The sequence below is a fragment of the Loxodonta africana genome, chromosome 18 (genome assembly GCF_030014295.1).
Source record: "Loxodonta africana isolate mLoxAfr1 chromosome 18, mLoxAfr1.hap2, whole genome shotgun sequence".
NCBI classification, from domain to species: Eukaryota; Metazoa; Chordata; class Mammalia; order Proboscidea; family Elephantidae; genus Loxodonta; species Loxodonta africana.
Window position 1 is genome coordinate 66,875,636 of NC_087359.1, and position 19,514 is coordinate 66,895,149.

A 19,514-nucleotide genomic window follows, 5' to 3' on the forward strand; every position below is an offset into this window, starting at 1 on the left:
ATGAGGTGCGGAGGCTGGGATCCGGCGCCTATCCCGCCAGGCTCGCCTTCCCGGGGCGGGAAACCAGGCTCCGCTGCACGCCGCGGCGGCGGCTCGGCTGCGGGAGGAGGCCTGGCCGGGGCGCTGGGAGCTCGGCACTGAGGGGGTCAGTGCGCCCGGAACACTAAGGAGGGGCCGGGAGCGAAAACTGCTGGGGGAAAAGGTGCCAAACCCCGCTGCCAACGGCCCCACTGAGGGCGCAGGTTGGGAGGGCTAGGAGACGCCCGCTCCCCCGCATGCGCACAGAGGCGCTCCCAGGCGGCGTGGTTAATATTCGCACTTCCTGCTTCTCCCGCAAGGTCTTACTGGCGCGCTGTACGTAGGGGGCGGGCCTCAAGGGAAAAATACCCTTCTCTGATTGGCTATCGTCGGACGGGGGTTGGCTTCGATTGGCCTGTGTAATGGCGTTGGTGACGTGGGTTGCCACCTGCGTGGGATTTCGAATGCCTGGTGTTGCAGGCCGTGTAGAAGAGGACCCGGGTCAGCATTTCCAACATGCATTTTCCTCCCACGGTCTAATTCATTCACTTATTATTATTTTTACATATTAATGCTTTAGCAACATTACAATTACAACGAACACATTCCAGCACTGCGCTTTTAATTCGGGAAGCCCCAATCCGCTCATCCTAAGATGGAGACGCTGAGGACCCGAGCAGGAAGGACCTGAAGCCCAGTTTCCCGCTCCCAGCTCTGGGCCCAGCACCATCCCCGGCTTGAGGGGCGGGCCCGGGGCACCGGCTTTAGAGTCCTCCCGAGCGTCCCACACCCTCAGCTCCTCTCGCGCCGCGCCGGCCTCGGGTCTTGGGTGCCGGCTCCTCCCTTCTTAACCCCTCCCGGCTGCAACAGCTCCACCTGCAGCGCCGAGTTTGTTGCTAGGTGGTCCTGGTCCGGTCCACGGCTGTGAGGGCGTAGAGGCATCAGCCAACCCAACCCCACTGTACACCTGGGGCGGCCGAGACTCAGGGAGCCGCGTGGCCTGAGGTCACCCAGCCAGCGGCAGACCAGGGGTAGTAGACGCAGGTCTTCTGACTCCCAGCCCGGGTCTGGGTCGCTGTCTCCTGCCTGTTGTCCCGCATCTTCGTGGTAGGTTGAGATGGCCTCTCTGGCCCCATCGCCCCCAGGCCACACCCCTGTTTCTCTAGGCTGGGGCCGCAGAAATCACGGTTGTGTCGTACCTTCCCGCAAGGCTGCTTCTCGGCGGTTCCGCCCCCTTTGCCCTGGTGACGCGTCATTCTTTGCCATGGAGACTGCGCTGTTTACTGAGAGCCCTGTTCTGTGAGAGCCCACAGCTCCTGGAGTGGTAAGGAGGCTCCCACCTGGAGCCTGGGTACTAGTTCTTTGCGGTGCTAAGGTAAGTAAACCTCGGCCCCCACCCACCAACCCTTAGTGGAGAGTTGAGATCGGCCCTAATTTAGCCCCTCGCCTCTCTGGGACCTGCACAGGCTTATCCAAGAGTCTGAGTTAACTTTTGGGCTCCATGCTCAGACACACAAGAGAGAGGCCATAGGAAAGCTTGGACTAGGAAGAAGTGGGGAGACCCCCGTGTCATCTGAGAGGGCTGGGTGGGCTGGGAGTGGGGCTCAGCCTGGTCAAGAGCCTACCCTTGTTCCATCCTTGTGTGTCTGGAGGGCTTCAGAGATCCAGAGGTCCTTAAGGGCAAGTGCTCAGATTTTGGGGTGGGGATGGTCGTGGTGGCTGCAGATTTCAGACCTACCCAAGGAAGACAGTCCTCACAGTCAGTCAGAGCTGTGCGCAGATGAGGTGGGTAAATTGTAGACTTTCTGTGGCTGCCAGCCTCTGCCTGCTGCCATTCTCCTGTGTTCCCCTTCCTGTTCTCTCCTTTTCATTGTCCTGGGAAGTTTTTATGTTCCTTACTCTGCTGAATAGGCTCAATACCTAGTTTTCAGTTTACAGATACCATGTTTGTTCATTTTTTAGAAAACATGTCTGAGTTCTTCTGTTTGGCAGTATCTATTAAAACTACTACCCTGTGACCCGGAAATTCCAGAGTCACGAAAATGCGTACATGTGTTCACCAAAAGACATAAGTGAGAATATTCACAACATCCTCATTACAGCCCCAAACTGGAAACAACCCAAATGTCTATAAGCAGCAGAAAAGACATACCTCTTACAGTGGAGTGCTGCACAGTAATGAGAATGAATGAGTTACAACTATACGAACTATGTGAACTGATGAATCTTACAAACTTAACGTTGAGTAAAGGAAGTCAGATACAGAAGGGTACATAGTGTATGATTCTGTTTGTATTTAGTTTTAAAAACAGCAAAACTAATTTACAGTGTTCAAAGTCAGGATAGTGGTGACCTTGTGGGGGCAGGAGTGAAAAGTAGTGACTGGAAAGGGGCATGAGGGGGTTGCTGGGTGCCTGTAATGCCCTGTTTCTTGATCTGGGTGCTGGTTACACAAATCTGTTCGTTTCGTGTTCAGATGATGACATACGCACATTTGGGTCTGTACGTCTCACACTTTGAATCAAATTGACATTAAAAAAGGACTAATTGCCTTTTAGTTCATCTAAAACAAGTCTGCTTTTGATTAGGACTTTGGAAACCTCAAATGGCCAAACTACTACAACCTCCCCCCAAGTTCCTGCCCTCAGAGTGGCACATTGCTAACAAGAACCAGTACCACAGTGCAGAGGCCCAAAGGTCCCGATCCGAACGCCTGGTGGCAGAGAGCCAGAGGCTTGTGGATGAAATTGAAAAGACCACAAGAAAATCTCAGAGTGATGTGAACAAGAAACTAGGTAAGGTAATATGCTCGATGTATTTGTGAGTATGTTTGGATGAGACTGCTGAGGTTTAGCTATACTGTTATTTACGTTTGATATTCAGGAATGGCAATATATTGTTCTTGAAATGTTAGGAAAAAAATATGTCTTCTACACGTTCTGTGTTTGAGTTCACTGCCCTAGCACAGAGACATAGTAACCCAGTCTGATTTTAAGCCATCCATCATCCATTCACTTATTAATTTGTTACGTATTTATTGAGCATCTGAGAGCATGCATAGACTGAGCATTGGGAAAATCACAGGGAATGATTGTAGTCTCTGCTTTTTAGGGGTTGGAGGAGGAGAAAGATACAAAAATTAATGATCAGAATATAACAGATAGGTGCTGGAGTAAAGTCCACAACAGTAGGTGTGTAACAGGGATGGGAAAGTTTTCCTAGAGAAGAACATTTGAGTGAGTCTTAAAGGAAGACTAATTTCCTCTTGACAGTTCCACACTTACGAATAGTATGTTAAGAGCTTGGCTGCTAACAAAAAGGTCAGCAGTTCAAATCCACCAGCTGCTCCTTGGAAACCCTATGGAGCAGTTCTGCTTTGTCCTGTAGGGTCGCTATGAGTTGGAATCGGTTTTTGTTTGTTTGTTTTCTATTGTTAAATGAACAAAACAAAAACAAACATAAAATGAAACAGACAAACAAAACCTCCCAAACTCCAAAAAAGTGGTAAACCAGAGGTCACAAACTCAGACATCTCTAATGGCTAGGTGTGTAACATGAGGGGTTGAATGTAAGACAACAGGGAGTGGTGGGAACTGTGGGGACCCTGGAGAACACGTGTCCCAGCTAAGAAGGCAGGTGCGACTCAATTTCAATGCATTTCTTCCAAAGAAGAATATGGGCTCAGTGTTGCCTGATCTGATTTTTTTTTCTTTAAGAACATTTGGAAAACTGGAATTTTATGTGCACTCTCCTACTTTTTCAATATTGGCAAGTGATTTGAATGTATTTCTCAGACAAGGCAAGCTGAACAAACCCGTCTAGGGATACAGTCCAGCCTGAGGGCTGCTAGGGTTTGATCTCCGAAACTTCATTCAGGCCAGTAATGTTAGATGTTAGGCTTTTCCTGATGGCTTGATTCTTACCCTGATACCAGCCTATTCTAAATAATTGTGCAGATAGGTGGGTGCTAAAAATGAAGATGCTTTATTCATTTTCACAACCGTTGTGTGGCAATAGGCATGGGAGAAAAGTTTTCAAGGCCTGCACCTTAACTTCACTGAGTCATCGAATCATGAAAAGAATTTAACTGTTTACAATGGCAGTAAAACACATCAAATGCCCGGGAATAAATCTAACAAAAAGCGTGCAAGAATTCTACACCGAACACTACAAATCGTTGTTGAAAGAAGTAAAAAAATGCTAAATAAATGCAGGAATGTATCTGTTAATGGATTGGAAGACTCCATGTTTTTAAAATGTCAGTTCTCCCCAAATGAATATATAGGTATAATGCCAATGAAAATCCCAGCAGGTTTTTTTTTTTTTTTTTTTGGCGAAATTGATAAATTGTTTCTAAAATTCATAGGGGAATGCAAAGGGTCAAAAACAGACACGGCTCAAAAAACGAAAGAAAGCATAGACACAGTTATTGTGAAGAAGAACACAACTTTTCCTGTAGGTTCCAAGACCTGTTGTAAAACTATGGTAATTAAGGTAGTGAGGTATAGGTCAGGATAGACAAAGTGACCAGAAACAAGCCCACACATGTACATTCATCTGATTTATGACAACCAATACTGCAGTGCAGTGGGAAAGGGTGACTTTTCCAATAAAATATGGAAACAGTGGGCATTGAAGAATTAGTGTAGAATGATTTTTTGATAAATTTGATATTGAAAGTAAGCAGAAATGTCTTCCTTCCGTTTTGCTAACAAGCATTTATAAAGATGGAAAAAGCCCCACGTAGCACAGCTCTGGAAAAGAATATATCTTGGGTAGTTTTATAAAAGTCCTCTAGTTTCTAATTCAAGAGTTGGCTACACGGGGAGTAGACTAACCCCGGTGTACCTTCCCTGTGTACTTCAGAACAGAGACTGGAGGAAGTCAAGTTCTGGAAGAAGGAGTTAGATGACAAACTTGAGCAGCTTGTGCATGAGACCGAGGATCTACTGATATTTAAGATCAGGTTGGAAAAAGCCCTGGAGAGCTTAAAAGAACCCTTGCACATCACTCAGAGATGCCTGGCATACAGGTAGGAAAGAAGGTTTCTTGAATGAGTCATCTGCTGCAAGAAATGAAATGCTGGGTGGTAAAAACTGACTGTGCTAGTTGGAGGGTTAGACTAAGGCAATCGGGCATGTGTTCTTTTAGAGCCTGAAATTATCCCAGCATACCTGTCATGCGGGGCGGTAGAAGCAGCACTTACACCCTGGTTTCCTTTTCTCTCGGCGAGAATAATTTTATATAACCTTCTCTCTACAGGCTGTTGGGAGGGTCAAACACCATCACCTGTGTGGACTACAGAAGTTAGGATTAAGTTTGGATGTATCATACAATTCCCAAATAACACTAAATTTAAAGAATACTGAAATGTCTTTCTCTCTCACATTTAAGCACTCTGGAGATAGTTCAGGGTTGGCATGGTGCTCCATGTTTCAAGGGTCCAGGCTTTTTCTGTCTTGTTCTATTGCATATGGCTTTTGTTCCTGAGGTTACCTCATGATTCAAGATGGCACCGGGAGCTCCAGCCATTATGTGTGCATTCCAGCCAGTAGGAAAACGTAGGGCTTGGCATTCACCAATTCTATCTGCACCCCGTTGACCAGAACTTAGTTACTTGAGCACATTAATAGAAGCTAGGATATGATAGTCTTTATTTTGGGCAGCCTGGTGCCCAGATAAAAAATACAGGGTTTTATTGCCCAGGAAAAAGTGAGAACAGATACTACAGCTAATGGGGAGTAAGAAGTCTGCTCCAATACACAAAGCCATATGGAAGCACTTTGGAAACCAGAGAACACGGTACAAACCTACCTCTTTATTATTATTTCCCTCCTACAAGCCCCTGAGTGGGATAATCCTCTCCACTCTGGGAGAATGGCGAGTTCCACACCTGCTCCCTATTGCAGCCTTAGCCCTAGGGAACCTAACAGGTCTTCCTGCTGCCAGCAGAGCCCCTCCCATCCAGTCCCATCTCCCACACTGGCTGTTGAGTGAACTTTTCCAAGTGCAGATTTTCCCGGCTCACTCTCATGCTTAAAATCATCTAATTACAATGCCATGCTCCAGTCACTTCAAGATAAAATTCTAACTTCTTAGCTTAGCATCATGACTGGGCCGCCAGCGACCTCTCCAGGCCTGCGTCTCATCCTCAACTGTGTTCGCTTAGGTGTGCGGAGCTAAGGTGGTTTCCCGAAGGCACCGTGCCTCTGTCCACACTGTTCCCTCTTCCTGAAAAGTGCTTTTCCCTCAGTGAGCTTAGCCAGGACCCTCTGCAACAACCAGGCGGCTGTCTTCCCGGCCAGTTTAGGGAGTTCATGAAGCAGTGGGAAGTAGCAGGTGAGTTAGGGGTCAGTAACCAATTGTCCCAAGCCTCAAACCCCAGGGTAATTTTAACAGCAGTAGTCGTAGAGGTTGCTAAATCTACTGAGTAGGTCCCACATGCCAGGCGCTGTGCTATATGCTTTTATATGCCATTTATTTCTTGCCACAACCCTATGAAGTACTATTAATTGTCCCCATTTCCAGGAGAGGAAACCAAGGCACAGATGAATTATATAACGTGCCCAAGGCCACAAAGCTGGCGAGAGGTGGAGCCTCCTCCTAAGCACTATCATACAGGTAGAGAAGAACAAAATATCAGGCAGCAGGGGCAGTTTTAGGAGCAGTGTAGCCTAGTGGTTAAAAGCATGTATAATGCCCAGCTCTGTGACGTTGGATAAGTTCCTTAACCTCTCTGAACCTTTGGTTCCTCACGGGGCAGTTCTACTCAGTCCTATGGGGTCACTATGAGTCAGAATCGACTCGCTGGCAACAGGTTTTTCTTTTTCCTAATTGAAAGGCTTCAGGGAGAATATGTATATAACGTGCTCAGCGCGATGCCTGTCTCATAGTAAGTGCTCAGTGGTGGCGGTAGTATTAATATTGTTAGTATTTGTAGTAACTGTTATTATTGTTGTTATTATGAAACATCTCGTCTGGGTTTAAATCCTTGTCAAAAAACAGGAGTAGGATCAGGGAAGGAAACATATGTCTTTGAAATTCTAAGGAAAAAGACAATGTTTCCAATCAACAGGTAAGAAGGAACAAGCTTCAGAACTGATGGTCAAGTTTGAGGATGAAAAAAAAAGTCCATTTAGCAGTTTTCAGACCAAATAACTAGTCCCCAAGTGATTTTTCGCCGTTGTGTTTTGGATATTCTGAAGTCACATAGACACCAACCGATAACAAGTCGCCCATCACGTCATCCAGATGAATCAGGTGAAATGCAAATCAGTTGTCCCAGTATTAGTAAGTGTCCAGGTGTTTGCAGGTATCGAGTTGTACCTCTTCTCATGCTGGAGCACTTGCTGCCTCTTCCTCTCTTGGTCAGGGAGAAGCGAGTTGGGATGGACTTGATGCACGATGAGGTGGAACGGGAGCTGATAAAGGAGACTGAGGTCATCCAAGGGGTCATGGCCCTGCTGACCCGTACTGTGGAGGAGACTTCTGAGCAGATCAGGTATGATTGTCCAGGGCCTGCCTTCAAAATAGCCACTTCAAAAGGTAGAACCCATAAAGGCTGGGCTCTGTAACACAGAAGGAATGGGGTTCAATACTCTCACAGCACTTTCAGTGTCCCTAGATTGCCCAGGAGCACTCAGGTGAGAACTGGCCAACCCTTCATACATGACATCTTCTGATCGTAGGTGGTGATGGGTCAGGATTTCACCCCTGGGAAGATTAATCCATCTTCATAGCCTCCATCAGACTGAGCCCAGTACAGCTAGATGGTGCCCAGCTACCACCACTGACTGCTCTGATAGGGATCACAATAGAGGGTCCCGGACAGAGCTGGAGAAAAATGTGGAACAAAATTCTAACTCACAAAAAAAGACCAGACTTACTGGCCTGACAGAGACTGGAGAAACCCCAAGATAATGGCCCCTGGACACCCTTTTAGCTCAGTAATGAAGTCACTCTCAAGGTTCATCCCTTGGCCAAATATTAGCCCCATAAAACAAAATGAGAGTAAAGGGGCACACCATCCCAGGGCCAGGACTAGAAGGCAGGAGGGGACAGGAAAGCTGGTAATAGGGAACCCAAGGTCGAGAAGTGAGATTGTGGACATGTTGTGGGGTTGTTAACCAATGACATAAAATAGTATGTGTACTAACTGTTTAATGAGAAACTAGTTTGTTCTGTAAACCTTTATCTAAAGTACAGTTAAAAAAAAAAATTCACTCTGATTATAAACTGGAGGGCACTGGAGCTGTTTCCCGTCAGGGCTGACCCCTTACATACAGTATGCTACAGTGGTGGTGACATTAGAAGAAGTCACAATTGAAGCGGACTATCACGAAGTCAAGGTTTGGTTACATTAATTTGTAACCAAGCATCTAGGATATGTGTGCATTGAGGTGACGGGAAGGTGGGGAAGTAAATACTACCACCCTACACTAGATCTATCTTTAGCTTTATTTTCCATGGTCTCCCAAGAACTTATAGGTGCTACCTGGGTATTCTAGAGGGAGAAACACACTTTACCTTCTCCCTTCAGGCTGAACCGTTCTGCCAAGTACAATCTTGAAAAGGATGTGAAGGACAAATTTGTGGCCCTGACCATTGATGATATCTGCTTCTCACTCAACAACAACTCGCCTAACATCAGATATTCTGAGAACGTCATAAGGGTTGAACCAAAGTGAGTGAGTCCAAGCCTGTTGGGATGGCCTTGCCATCTTCCTCCCTCCTGGTAATGTCCCAGCGCTTCTTAGACAGGCAGGACCTGGTGCGCGCATCCTCATGACAGGCTGGGCGCTAGGAAGAGGCAGGCTCAGGGGAAAAGGGCAGGCGCTGAAGGGAAGCTACTCAGAGACAAGGCCCAGGGCTTCCTGGATCCCCCAGGTCAGGTCCCACTTTAAGAAGGTTTGATATAAAATCTTTAAAAAGTGAAAGAATCTAAAAAATATACAAAAAGCAAGTTAATAATTTCCCCCTTTCTGTTTTTTCACCTCCCGAGACTACCAGTGTTCATACAAATATATACATACACTCAACGCACAAATTTTGTTTTGTTTATAAAAATGGGGTTAAACTGTATACTTTTTTCTCTAACATCTAGCTTGTTTTTCACTTAACATTATGTCACAGACCTAACTCATTCTGTTTTTTTAACTTTCTTTTTGAAGTAAAACATAACATATAGAAAAGTGCACAAATAAACAGTTCAATAAACTATCGTTGTATTTGTTACGTATTATTGCATGACAAATTACTTATCAGCTTAAAACAACAAACATTTAGTATCTGACGGTTACTGCGGGTCAGAAGTCCAGGCATTGCTTAGCTGGGTGCCTCTGGCCCAAAGCGTCATGAGGTTGTAGTCAAGCTGTCTACTGGGCAGCAGTCTCATCTGAAGGCTTGACTGGAATGGAGGTGGAGGGGAGAGAATCCACTTCCAAGCTCACTCATGTGGCTGAGGCAGGCCTTGGTCCCATGACATGACAGGACTGTCTCATGACATAGCAGCTTGGAAGCATATCTTTTAGCTCCAGAGGACTGCAGCTTCAGGTGGCGGACAGCTTGATAACCACCTCATGAGAGACCGTGAGCCAGAACCACCTAGGTAAGCAGCTTCCTGATTTCTGACTCACAGAGTCTATGAAATAGTAAATGTTTGTTGTTTTAAACTGTTCACTTTGGGGGTAATTTGTTAATACAGCGATGGATAATTAATACACAGCCCAAGACACACTTCTGTAGAAAGATTTGAAAAAACTTTTTTTTTTTAACTGAGAGGCATGATCAGGCTCAAATATAAGCCTACGATTTACAAAATTAATGTATTCTTGTATTGGTTTCTTGACCTCTTTTATATGGTTTGTTGTTGGTGGCCATCAGGTTGTCTCCTGACTCACAGCGACTCCATGCTCAAAAGAATGGAAACTTGCCCGGTCCTGTGCCATCCCATGATTGGTTGGGGTTTGGACCGTTGTGATCCATGGGGTTTTCCGTGATTGATTTTCAACAGTAGGTCGCCAGGCCTTTTTTCCTAGTCCATCTTACTCTGGAAGTTCTGCTGAAACCTGTTCAGCATCATAGCAACGTGCAGGCTGCACTGACAGACAGGCGGTGGCTGCGCATGAGGCCGATAAGCCGGATGTCAAACCTGGGTCTCCTGCCTGAAAGGAGAGAGCTCTACCGTTGAATCACTACTGCCCCCATATTTCTAGGCATAAAAGTATTGTTTCTGAAGCTGAGAATAATGAATGAAATTTATCTTTTTAATTGTAACCTGTGCTTATATTTTTGCTACACAAATACTCAATTCTGGGTCAAACTTGAAATTAACTGGCAAGGATTTCATCTTCAACTGAAAGGCAACAATTTCTGACCTCGCTCTTAATGCTTGTTAGACGAGAAAAAGCTTGCTCACACATGTAAGAAGTTGAAAGGAGCAGAGAAGTGTTCACTGCTTTCCTTGAATTGCAGGAGACCCTTCTTTCACAGCAATCCAAGACCAGTAAATCTCATCGGGAGTGTACAACTAGACCATAGCTCACAAGTTCTTCCTCTTCTCTCAAAGTCAAATTCCCGGCTAAGCAAAAGACTCAGAGAAAGCGTTTTTCATCCATTCATACGTTTGTGTTGAAAGGAAGGGAAAATACTGTTCAATTTTGTTCTGCAAAAATGAGACCCGAGAATTGCTCATATCTTTCTTCATTCTCAAACCCAAGCAGCCGTGGAAACATCCCAAGATTTTTTTTTGTAAGACGGTTTTCCCCAAAGACTGAGTTTCCTTTTTAAATCCAAGAATCTTGTTGCTTGGTGTCAAAACATTTTCTTTAAGGCTTGAGAAGCTTGTTCAACTTGTTCATATACTGAAAAAGGTCGGCTGCGTAGCTGGTTTCTGCAGCCATCCTTCATCTTCAAAGCACTCAGCAAACATCTGACCTAGCCCTTTGTTGAACGTGCTCCTGCAATTCACTTTCCACTTAACACCCCTGTTGAGAGCTCTTTCTCTGCTAAGCCACCTGATTTCTGTTACTGGTCTTTATTTAATAAAGTTCACCGTTTCTAGAGTACCATCAGGAAATTTGTCTCCACCAGTTTTGACACCAAAATCTCTCTATAAAAGCAATATGTTTTGGTACCATCAGGATTTTATTTTTTACAAGTGAGATGAAACCTTTTCTGGAGCCAGCCTTTGGTAGGGCACCATCAGTGTAGATGCCAGCACAGTTGATCCAAGACAGACCTTTATTCCAGATATAAAGACCAGACGTTAAACATATCTTGGCTTTTGCTGTTTCTGAGCAGCTCTTTGCAGCAGACAAAGTTCACTTGAATTTTGCCATGATTTACAAATCTTGGAGCCCTGGTGGCTCAGTAGTTAAGAGCTTGGCTGCTAACCACAAGGTTGGCAGTTTGAATCCACCAACCACTCCTTGGAAACCCTGTGGGGCAGTTCTACTCTGTCCTATGGGGTTGCTTTGAGTCGGAATTGTCTCAGTAGCAATGGGTTTACAAATCTTAAAAAAAGCATGACATTTATTGTTGAAATCTCTTGATGTATCAGGTTGCATTGAGAAGCTGTTGTTTTCGGTTTATTACACAAAACCTCTTGGGTATCATGTGGCAAGTCATTAATAGGTTGAGTTACCATGCTGTTTAAGAATGGAACTTTCCCAGTTTCTCACATTGCATTTTGTCTGAGCATTTCATATAATTTTGTATATAATTTTACATGCTGGGTATTATTAGGTTCTCACCAACTTAGTGACTTTTCTTTCTCTGAGCAATACATTCTGCTGTTAAATAACTTGATTTCGGAGCTTTTTCACTGAATGTGACCCTAACAAAAACTGTACACTGTTTCCTTTGGGATTCCAACTACTGTTTAAAATAATTACCACCTTTACTTGTCAGGTGGCTGTGATTATAGTTAAATGTCTTATCGATATTGCTTTCGTATTGTTTCCCTTTGCCACTAAATAGCTCAGTGTATATTTCTTAAGAATAAGGAAATTCTCTTACATAGCCACAGTAAACCAAAAAGCCAAACCCAATGCCATCAAGTTGATTTCAACTCTTAGTGACCCTGTGGGACAGGGTAGAACTGCCCCATAGGGTTTCTAAGCCTTGCAGAAGCAGACTGTCTCATCTTTCTCCTGTGGAGTGGCTAGAGGGTTTGAACCGCCGACCTTTTGGTTAACAGCTCAGTGCTTAATCACTGGGCCACCAAGGCTCCTTTATAACCACAGTACAATATCAAAAACAGAAAAATTAACATAGATACAATACTAATTACCCAATCCATGTTTGCTGAATTTTATCAAATATCTTTTCAGCACCTATTTCTGTCATGGTTTTCTCCTTAGCAGATCTTTTTCAGTACGTGAACAAGCAATGAATTATGCTGATAGATTTCCAAGTGTTGAGCTCTTTTGAAGGAGCCCTGGTGGTGCAGTGGTTAAGCACTCGGCTGCTAACCAAAACGTTGGCAGTTTGAACCCACCAGCAGCTCCATGGGAGAAAGATGTGGCACTCTGCTTCTATAAAGATGGCAGCCTTGGAAACTCGATGGGGCAGTTCTACTCTGTCCTGTAGGGTCGCTATGAGTCAGAATTGACTCGAAGGCAATGGGTTTTTTTTTTTTTTGGAGCTATTTTAGCATTTCTGAAATAAACCCTATTTGGTCATGATTTGCTAATATGTGGAGTTTTCGTATCAGTATTCATAAGTGGAATTGTTCTGTGGCTTTCTTTTTGTGTGATATCAACTTTCAGTGTTACAATCATGTTGAATCGGTTTATGCATCTCTGGCAGGAATATTCCAGAAGTGAGTCTGTGTTCTCTTTGCATCCAGTCAGGTGGCCTGTGACTTTGATTAGTTTCATTATAATGGTGTTCACTTTGGTCACTTGATTAAGGTGGTGTCTGCTGGGTTTCTGAATTGTAAAACTGCTCTCTTTTTTCCCTTTGTAATTAATAAGTATTTTATATAAATACCTTGTTCCTGATTGAGCTGGCAGTTTATTCATTTATTTATTTGTATCGGCATGGAGTTGTGGTTTTCTATTTTTTTTTTCATTGTGTTAGATAATAAATGCTATTATTATTTATTTTGGTGCTAAAATTGTCCCTAGCTGTGTAATATTAACCAGGCTACTTCACCTTTCTAAGCCTCAGTTTTACTAATCTGTAAAATGAGGGTTATAAAAGCTAGCTCACTAGGCCATTGTGAGGATTAAATGAGATAATGTCTGTAAAGTGCTAGCCCAGTGCCCAGCATGGAGTAGATAAGTGCCCCCAAAGTGATAGCTTTTGGCATTGACAGACAGCTGTTCCCTCTGCTTAGAGATGGGGAAAGGTTCTGGGTACTTCTGATAGTGGAGGTAGGCTTAGATTCTGGTGGATTTCCAGGAGCTCATCCCCCTCCCACACCCCTTCCTAGCCCATATATGCTGTGAATGAAGCATGGACTCTGTTTCAGATCTGTGAGCCTGGAAGACTGGTTAGACTTCTCCAACGCCAACGTGGAGAAGGCTGACAAGCAGCGGAACAACTCCCTGATGCTAAAGGCCCTGGTGGACCGAATCCTGTCCCAGACGGCCCACGACCTGCGCAGGCAATGCGATGTGGTGGACACAGCATTCAAGAATGGGCTGAAGGAGACCAAGGATGCTAAGGACAAGCTGGCTGTTCATCTGGCCAAGGTGAGGTCTCTGGAGGAAACAAGGAAGCAGATATTCAGGAGACCTCACTGTAGAAAACTAGAATGTCTTCTGGGCCAGGCTTTTGGACCTCTGAGCTCGGGATATTGTATTAACTAAGGGTCATTCACCTATCTCCATCTTAGCAGCAGACTTTGGGCTTTTGTGGAAAGTTGGGAACTGCAGTGAGACTTTGCCCTACTCTGGGGGTGCAGCCTTCTGAGAGGAGGCTCCCTGGTACCAAGGCCTGGCCCCTTTGTCGCTCACTGTTGCTGAGATCAGAGATGCAGAGGGCAGTGCTGAGCTGGGAAGCGGGAGGCTCAGGATCTGCCACCACTTTTTACGTGGCCGTGTGACCTTAGGCCGGCCTTCTCCCCACCCTCCTAATGTGCAATATGGGAGGGGATTGATGATCTCAGACAGCCTTTATGACACTGAAGTTCCACCAGTAAAGTTCTTCACATGGGTCTAAAAATCAATTGAACAAGCAAAGAATGGCTTAGTAGCAACCGTATGTATGAAAAAGATTTTAGTTGGAAGAAAATTTAGAACAAACCGTCAATAGGATGGGAGAGATCTAGAACATGGAAGATCTGGCCCCTCTCTTACCTTAAGGCCCCAAGTCAGATGGGGCCATGAGAGATAACCAAAATTTAATCTGAAATGAAGATTATGATCTAAGAGATATAAGTATATGGAAAAAATGCAGATTTTATCAAGTTCAAAAGCTTTGAGTTAGCTGGGAAAGTCATTCACATCTCTCAGGAGCCAAGACATTTCAAAGTTCAATCAAGAGACGTAGCCTTGGATGGGGATGGCACTCCTACGTGAATAGAAGAATTAGCTAATGTGCGATTTAAATGATTGTGAGTGTAGAGGATCACTGATACGATGTCTTAATCACCTAGCGCTGCTGTAACATAAATACCACACATGGATGGCTGTAACACACAGAAATTTATTCTCTCACAATTTAGGGAGGCCAGAAGTCTGAATTCAGGGCACAGGCTCTAGGAGGCTTTCTCTATTGGCCCTGTGGGAAGGTGCTTGTTTCTTTTCAGCTTCTGTTCCTTGGCGATCATGGCCATCATGTGGCATGACATCTGTCTTCCCCCATTTCTGCTTAGTCTGCTCTTTTATATCTCAAAAGAGATTGACTCAAGACACACCCTACACGAATACTGACTCATTGACATCACAAAGAAAATCCATCCCAAGTATGGGGGTTAAGATTTATATAACAGATTTTTGAGGGACACAATTCAATCCATAACACATGACAGCTATGAAAAAAGGACCCACCTGGTTATCATCTGCCAAAAGCCTCACTGGTTGCAAAGAGACTCAATAAGCTGAGAAGAAACCAGTAAAAATCAGTTGCCATCAAGTCGATTCCAACTCATGGTGGCCCAAAGTGTGTCACAGTGGAACGGTGCCCCATAGGATTTTTGGTGCTGGTTACTCAGAACTAGATCACCAGGCCTTTCTTCCGAGGCACCTCTAAGTGGTCTGGAAGACCTGACCTTTCGGTTAGCAGCCAAGTGCATTAACCGTTTGCACTATCCCAAGCTCGGAAGACACCTTCAAATTACATGACTGGGTAACCCCATTTTGTTTGCAGTCGTATGATTGTTATCCTTCCCTAAGTAAAGTGTATTTTAACCCTAGGGAGGTCTGGAATTAAGTATAGTAATGTTTAACATAAGCTAATTCCTCAAGGAGATGGATTAGACACAGTGGCTGCAAAAATGGGCTCAAGCATAACAATTGTGAGGTTGGCGCAGGACCAGGCAGTGTTTCACTCTGTTGTGCATAGGGTGGTATGAGTTGGAACTGACTTGACGGCAGCTAACAACAATAACATGAGGTCAACAAATTTTTTCTATAAATAGGCAGATAGTAAGTACTGTAGGCTTTGTGAGCCAAGAGGCAAAATCAAGGATATTATGAGGTGTTTATGTATGAAGAGAGAAAGTTCAGTAAATCCTTTGACATTACTCATGATTCAAGCAATGTCGGTTGTTGAAATGACTTTACCACGGTATAAATTTTGCGTGTAAGTGCTGTTTTGCCTTGCAGTTTTAGGTTGAATTCATTATGAAACATTACCATGTCTGTAGCAAAAACTAATTCCCAAAGCTACTCAGTGTTAGATAATAGTGGTTGAAGAAGGTTCTTCTCGTTCATTCAGAAGAATTTCAGTGTCGGTCCTGAGCTAAAAAAAAAAAAAAAAAACCCACAAGAAAACTTTATCACTGTATATAATCTAGTGCTGCTATAACAGAAATACCACAAGTGGATAGCTTGAACAAAGAGAAGTTTATTCTCTCACAGTCTAATAGGCTAGAAGTCCGAATTCAGGGTGTCAGCTCCAGGGGAAGCCTTTGTCTCTCTGTCGGCTCTGGAGGAATGTTCCTGTCATCAATCTTCCCTCAGTCGAGGAGCTTCTCAGCAGAGGGACCCTAGGTCCAAAGGATGCGCTATCCTCCTGGCTGTTGTTTCTTGGTGGTATGAGGTCCCCCTGCCTTTCTGCTCACTTCTCTCTTTTATATCTCAAAACAGATGGGCTCAAAACACAATCCAATCTTGTAGATTGAGTCCTGCCTCATTAACATAACTGCCACTAATCCCACCTCATCAACATCATGGAGATAGGATTTACAATACACAGGAAAATCACATCAGATGACAGAGTGGTGGACAGTCACACAATACTGTGAATCATGGCCTAGCCAAATTGATACACATATTTTTGGGGGACACAATTCAATCCATGACACTGTTAAGCCATCGAATTGCTGTGTGGTAGGGAAAGTTAGATACTTCTACTGTCTGTTTCTGATAAAAATTTATTTAACTGATAGTGGTCAAGCCCATGAGAGAGAACGAAGTTCACTCTCTGGTTCCTGTACTGATTCAACAATATATGATAGATCCAAATATGTTCTGCGAAGTAGCTGCTGTTTAAGTACTGCAGTGTGTAGCCGCAGGCTTTCAGGAACTCACATTCCCACAAGCTCTGTGTGTTTGTTCAGCCTTTTTCTGCTCCACCCAGGTTTTTACTGCCACCACTGTGACACCTTCTTAGCAGATTCCACTTCAGGAAGTCAGTACTGGGTTAGTGTTTTTTTCCTCAACTTTTTGCAAATATTTTCCCTGTCGTTGTTCCACGTGGACCATTCATGGAGGCTAATTTAGTCACTTCAAGCTCAGCACTGACTCCTTGAAAAAATAACAACCGAGCAGTATCAGAACAACTGTTAACCATCAACACCAGGAAAACCGCTCAATCATTTGCCTTGTTTCTTTGATTTTTTTTTTTCAATAGACTTTATTTTTTAGGGCTTTTTTAGATTTATGAAGAAAGTGTGCAGAAAGTACAGAGAGTTCCCGTGTAAGCCTCTCCCTCCTGCTCACCGTTTCCCTTATTATTAATGGCTTGCATTTGTGTGGCACTTTTGTTATAACTGGTGAACCAATACTGATACGTTATGACTAACTGAAGTCCATAGTTTACATTAGAGTTCACGCTTTGTGTGATACAGCCCTATGAGTTTCGACAAATGCATAATGTCATGTGCCCACCATTTCAGTATCATACAGAGTAGTTTCACTGCCCTAAAACCACCCCGTGCTCCACCTGTTCATCCTTCCCACCTCTCCCAGAATCCCTGGCAACCACTCATCTTTTTACTGTCTCTATAGTTTTGTCTTTTCCAGAATGTCGTCGTATAGTTGGAACCATACAGTATGTAGCTTTTTCAGACTGGCTTCTTTCACTTAACAATATTCATTTAAGGTTCCTCCATGTCTTTTTGTGGCTTGAGAGTTCATTTCTTAAGGAGCCCTGGTGGCACAGTGGTTAAGTGTTCAGCTGCTAACAGGAAGGGTGGTGCTTCGGACCCACCAGCAGCTCCATGGGACAAAAGACCTGGCAATCTGCTCCCACAGAAATTACAGCCTAGGAAACCCTATGGGGAAGTTCTGCTCCGTCCTGTAGGGTCGCTATGAGTTGGAATGACTTGATGGCACACAACAACAGTTCATTTCTTATTATTGCCGAGTAATAGTCCATTGTATGGCTGTCCCACCCTTTGTTTATCCATTTACCTATTGAAGGATATCTTGGTTGCCTCCAGTTTTTGGCATTTATGAATAAAGCTGCTATAAACATTCATGCGTAGGCTTCTACGTGGACGTAAGTTTTCAGTACATTTGGCTGAATACCTAGGAGCAAGATTGCTGGATTCTATGGTAAGCTTGTATTTTAACCTTGTAAGAAGTTGCCAGACTGTCTTCCAAAAGTGGCTGTACCATTTTGCATCCTTTTGGTATTTGATTGGCTATTGATGTTGTTTCCAGTGTCCTCAAGTCTTCAAGCAACTGTTCTTGAAGAACAGGCTAATAGTCTTCAACAAGCTATATTCTCTGGGCACACTTACTCAGCTGCTGCAGTCCACATGATTTAACCCACTCATCATCAGTAAACGGCTCTCCTTGCTTGGCTAACAAATGAGCCACTTGGAAACCGATTGCTGCTTCATTCTCAGTTTTTTATTTTTGTGAAGGTATTCTGCTCTGATGAGATATTCCATTTTAAATTATCTTCTTTTTTTTTTTTTCTCATCACGGCTTTCTCATGAGCTGGGACTGTTGTGGCGAGTGCTTAGACTGATAATGTAGTGTCATTTTGGAGCCCTGGTGGTGCAGTGGTTAAGAGCTATGGCTGCTAACCAAAAGGTCAGCAGGTCGAATCCACCAGCCACTCCTTGGAAACTCTATGGGGCAGCTCTACTCTGTCCTATAGGGGTCATTATGAGTTGGAATCAACTCGACGGCAGTGGGTTTTGGTTTTGATAGTGTCATTGCATAATAAGCATTTTGGTCTGGCATCTAATTCAATAACTAAATAATCTACACTCCATTGCGCCTCCAAAGAGTGACAAAGTTCTTTTCTTGCTTTGACACGCTGGGTATGTACGGGCCGCAAAAAATAAAATAAATGTCACTGTCTGGCGATACACACGGCACTCAGAAAGCTGTCAAACTACGTTCGTAGCGCCCCCAGCACAGTGTGAAGCAATGAGAACATCGTACACGGTCTGTGTGGCAACTGCTCCACTCTGCAGCTGTGGGACGAAAGTAGCCATTGGACAACGTGTAAACGAATGAGCATGGCTGTGTGCCAATAAAACTCCATCTGTGGACACTAAAATTTGAACTTTAGTTAACTTTTATGTGACGTGAAATCTTTTTCTTTTGATTTTTATTTCAACCACTTAGAAATATAAAAACTGTTCATATCTCATAGTCTGTGTAAAAACAGGCAGTGGGCTAGATTTGGCTGTGGTTTGCTGACTCCTGATCTAACCCATACTGCTAGTAGTTTTGTTTTAAAGAATCTGTGCATTTCGAGTATTTTAAGTATTTGTACAGTATAAGAGAATTTGGCCTTTTTTTTTTTTTAAGTCTAGTTTAAAATACAAAATTGAATAATTGATTTAACCTTATGATTTTAAGTTGAAATTTTGTTAAGTTTGAAGAAAGTTTTAGAACATTAAGGATTCATTATTTTTACTAATTTATTAGATTGCCGAGATCTATTTAAGAACTCCAGAAGGCTTTATTTGGAAGGCAATTCAAGTACTTAAGAAAAAAAGAAACGTTATTATTAAAAATTTATAAATGCTGTCTTAAGGATTTTAACTATGTTTTAAGTGGGACCTACTATTAATTAGGATAATATCTCTAAAGTGAATTTAAGAAAAGCTTAAGAAAACCAAATGCAACGTGTGGACC

At 43.8% G+C, this 19,514-nt stretch overlaps 1 protein-coding gene across 4 annotated transcripts in view; it reads left to right on the forward strand.

Annotated features, from left to right (window-relative positions):
• Positions 1 to 19,514, forward strand: part of TEKT1 (tektin 1) — a 24,574-nt gene continuing 5,060 nt past the window's right edge. Inside the window, exons 1-7 of one of the 4 annotated variants that reach the window (XM_064271620.1) lie at positions 1 to 1,125; positions 1,229 to 2,090; positions 2,607 to 2,813; positions 4,885 to 5,050; positions 7,391 to 7,519; positions 8,558 to 8,701; positions 13,496 to 13,718. In XM_064271620.1, the coding sequence (XP_064127690.1) occupies positions 2,069 to 2,090; positions 2,607 to 2,813; positions 4,885 to 5,050; positions 7,391 to 7,519; positions 8,558 to 8,701; positions 13,496 to 13,718 (891 nt within the window). In that variant the 5' untranslated portion in view covers positions 1 to 1,125; positions 1,229 to 2,068. Of the gene's footprint in view, positions 2,091 to 2,606; positions 2,814 to 4,884; positions 5,051 to 7,390; positions 7,520 to 8,557; positions 8,702 to 13,495; positions 13,719 to 19,514 lie in introns of all 4 variants that reach the window. The other 3 variants (XM_064271619.1, XM_023556325.2, XM_003416851.4) reach the window with 3 other exon arrangements.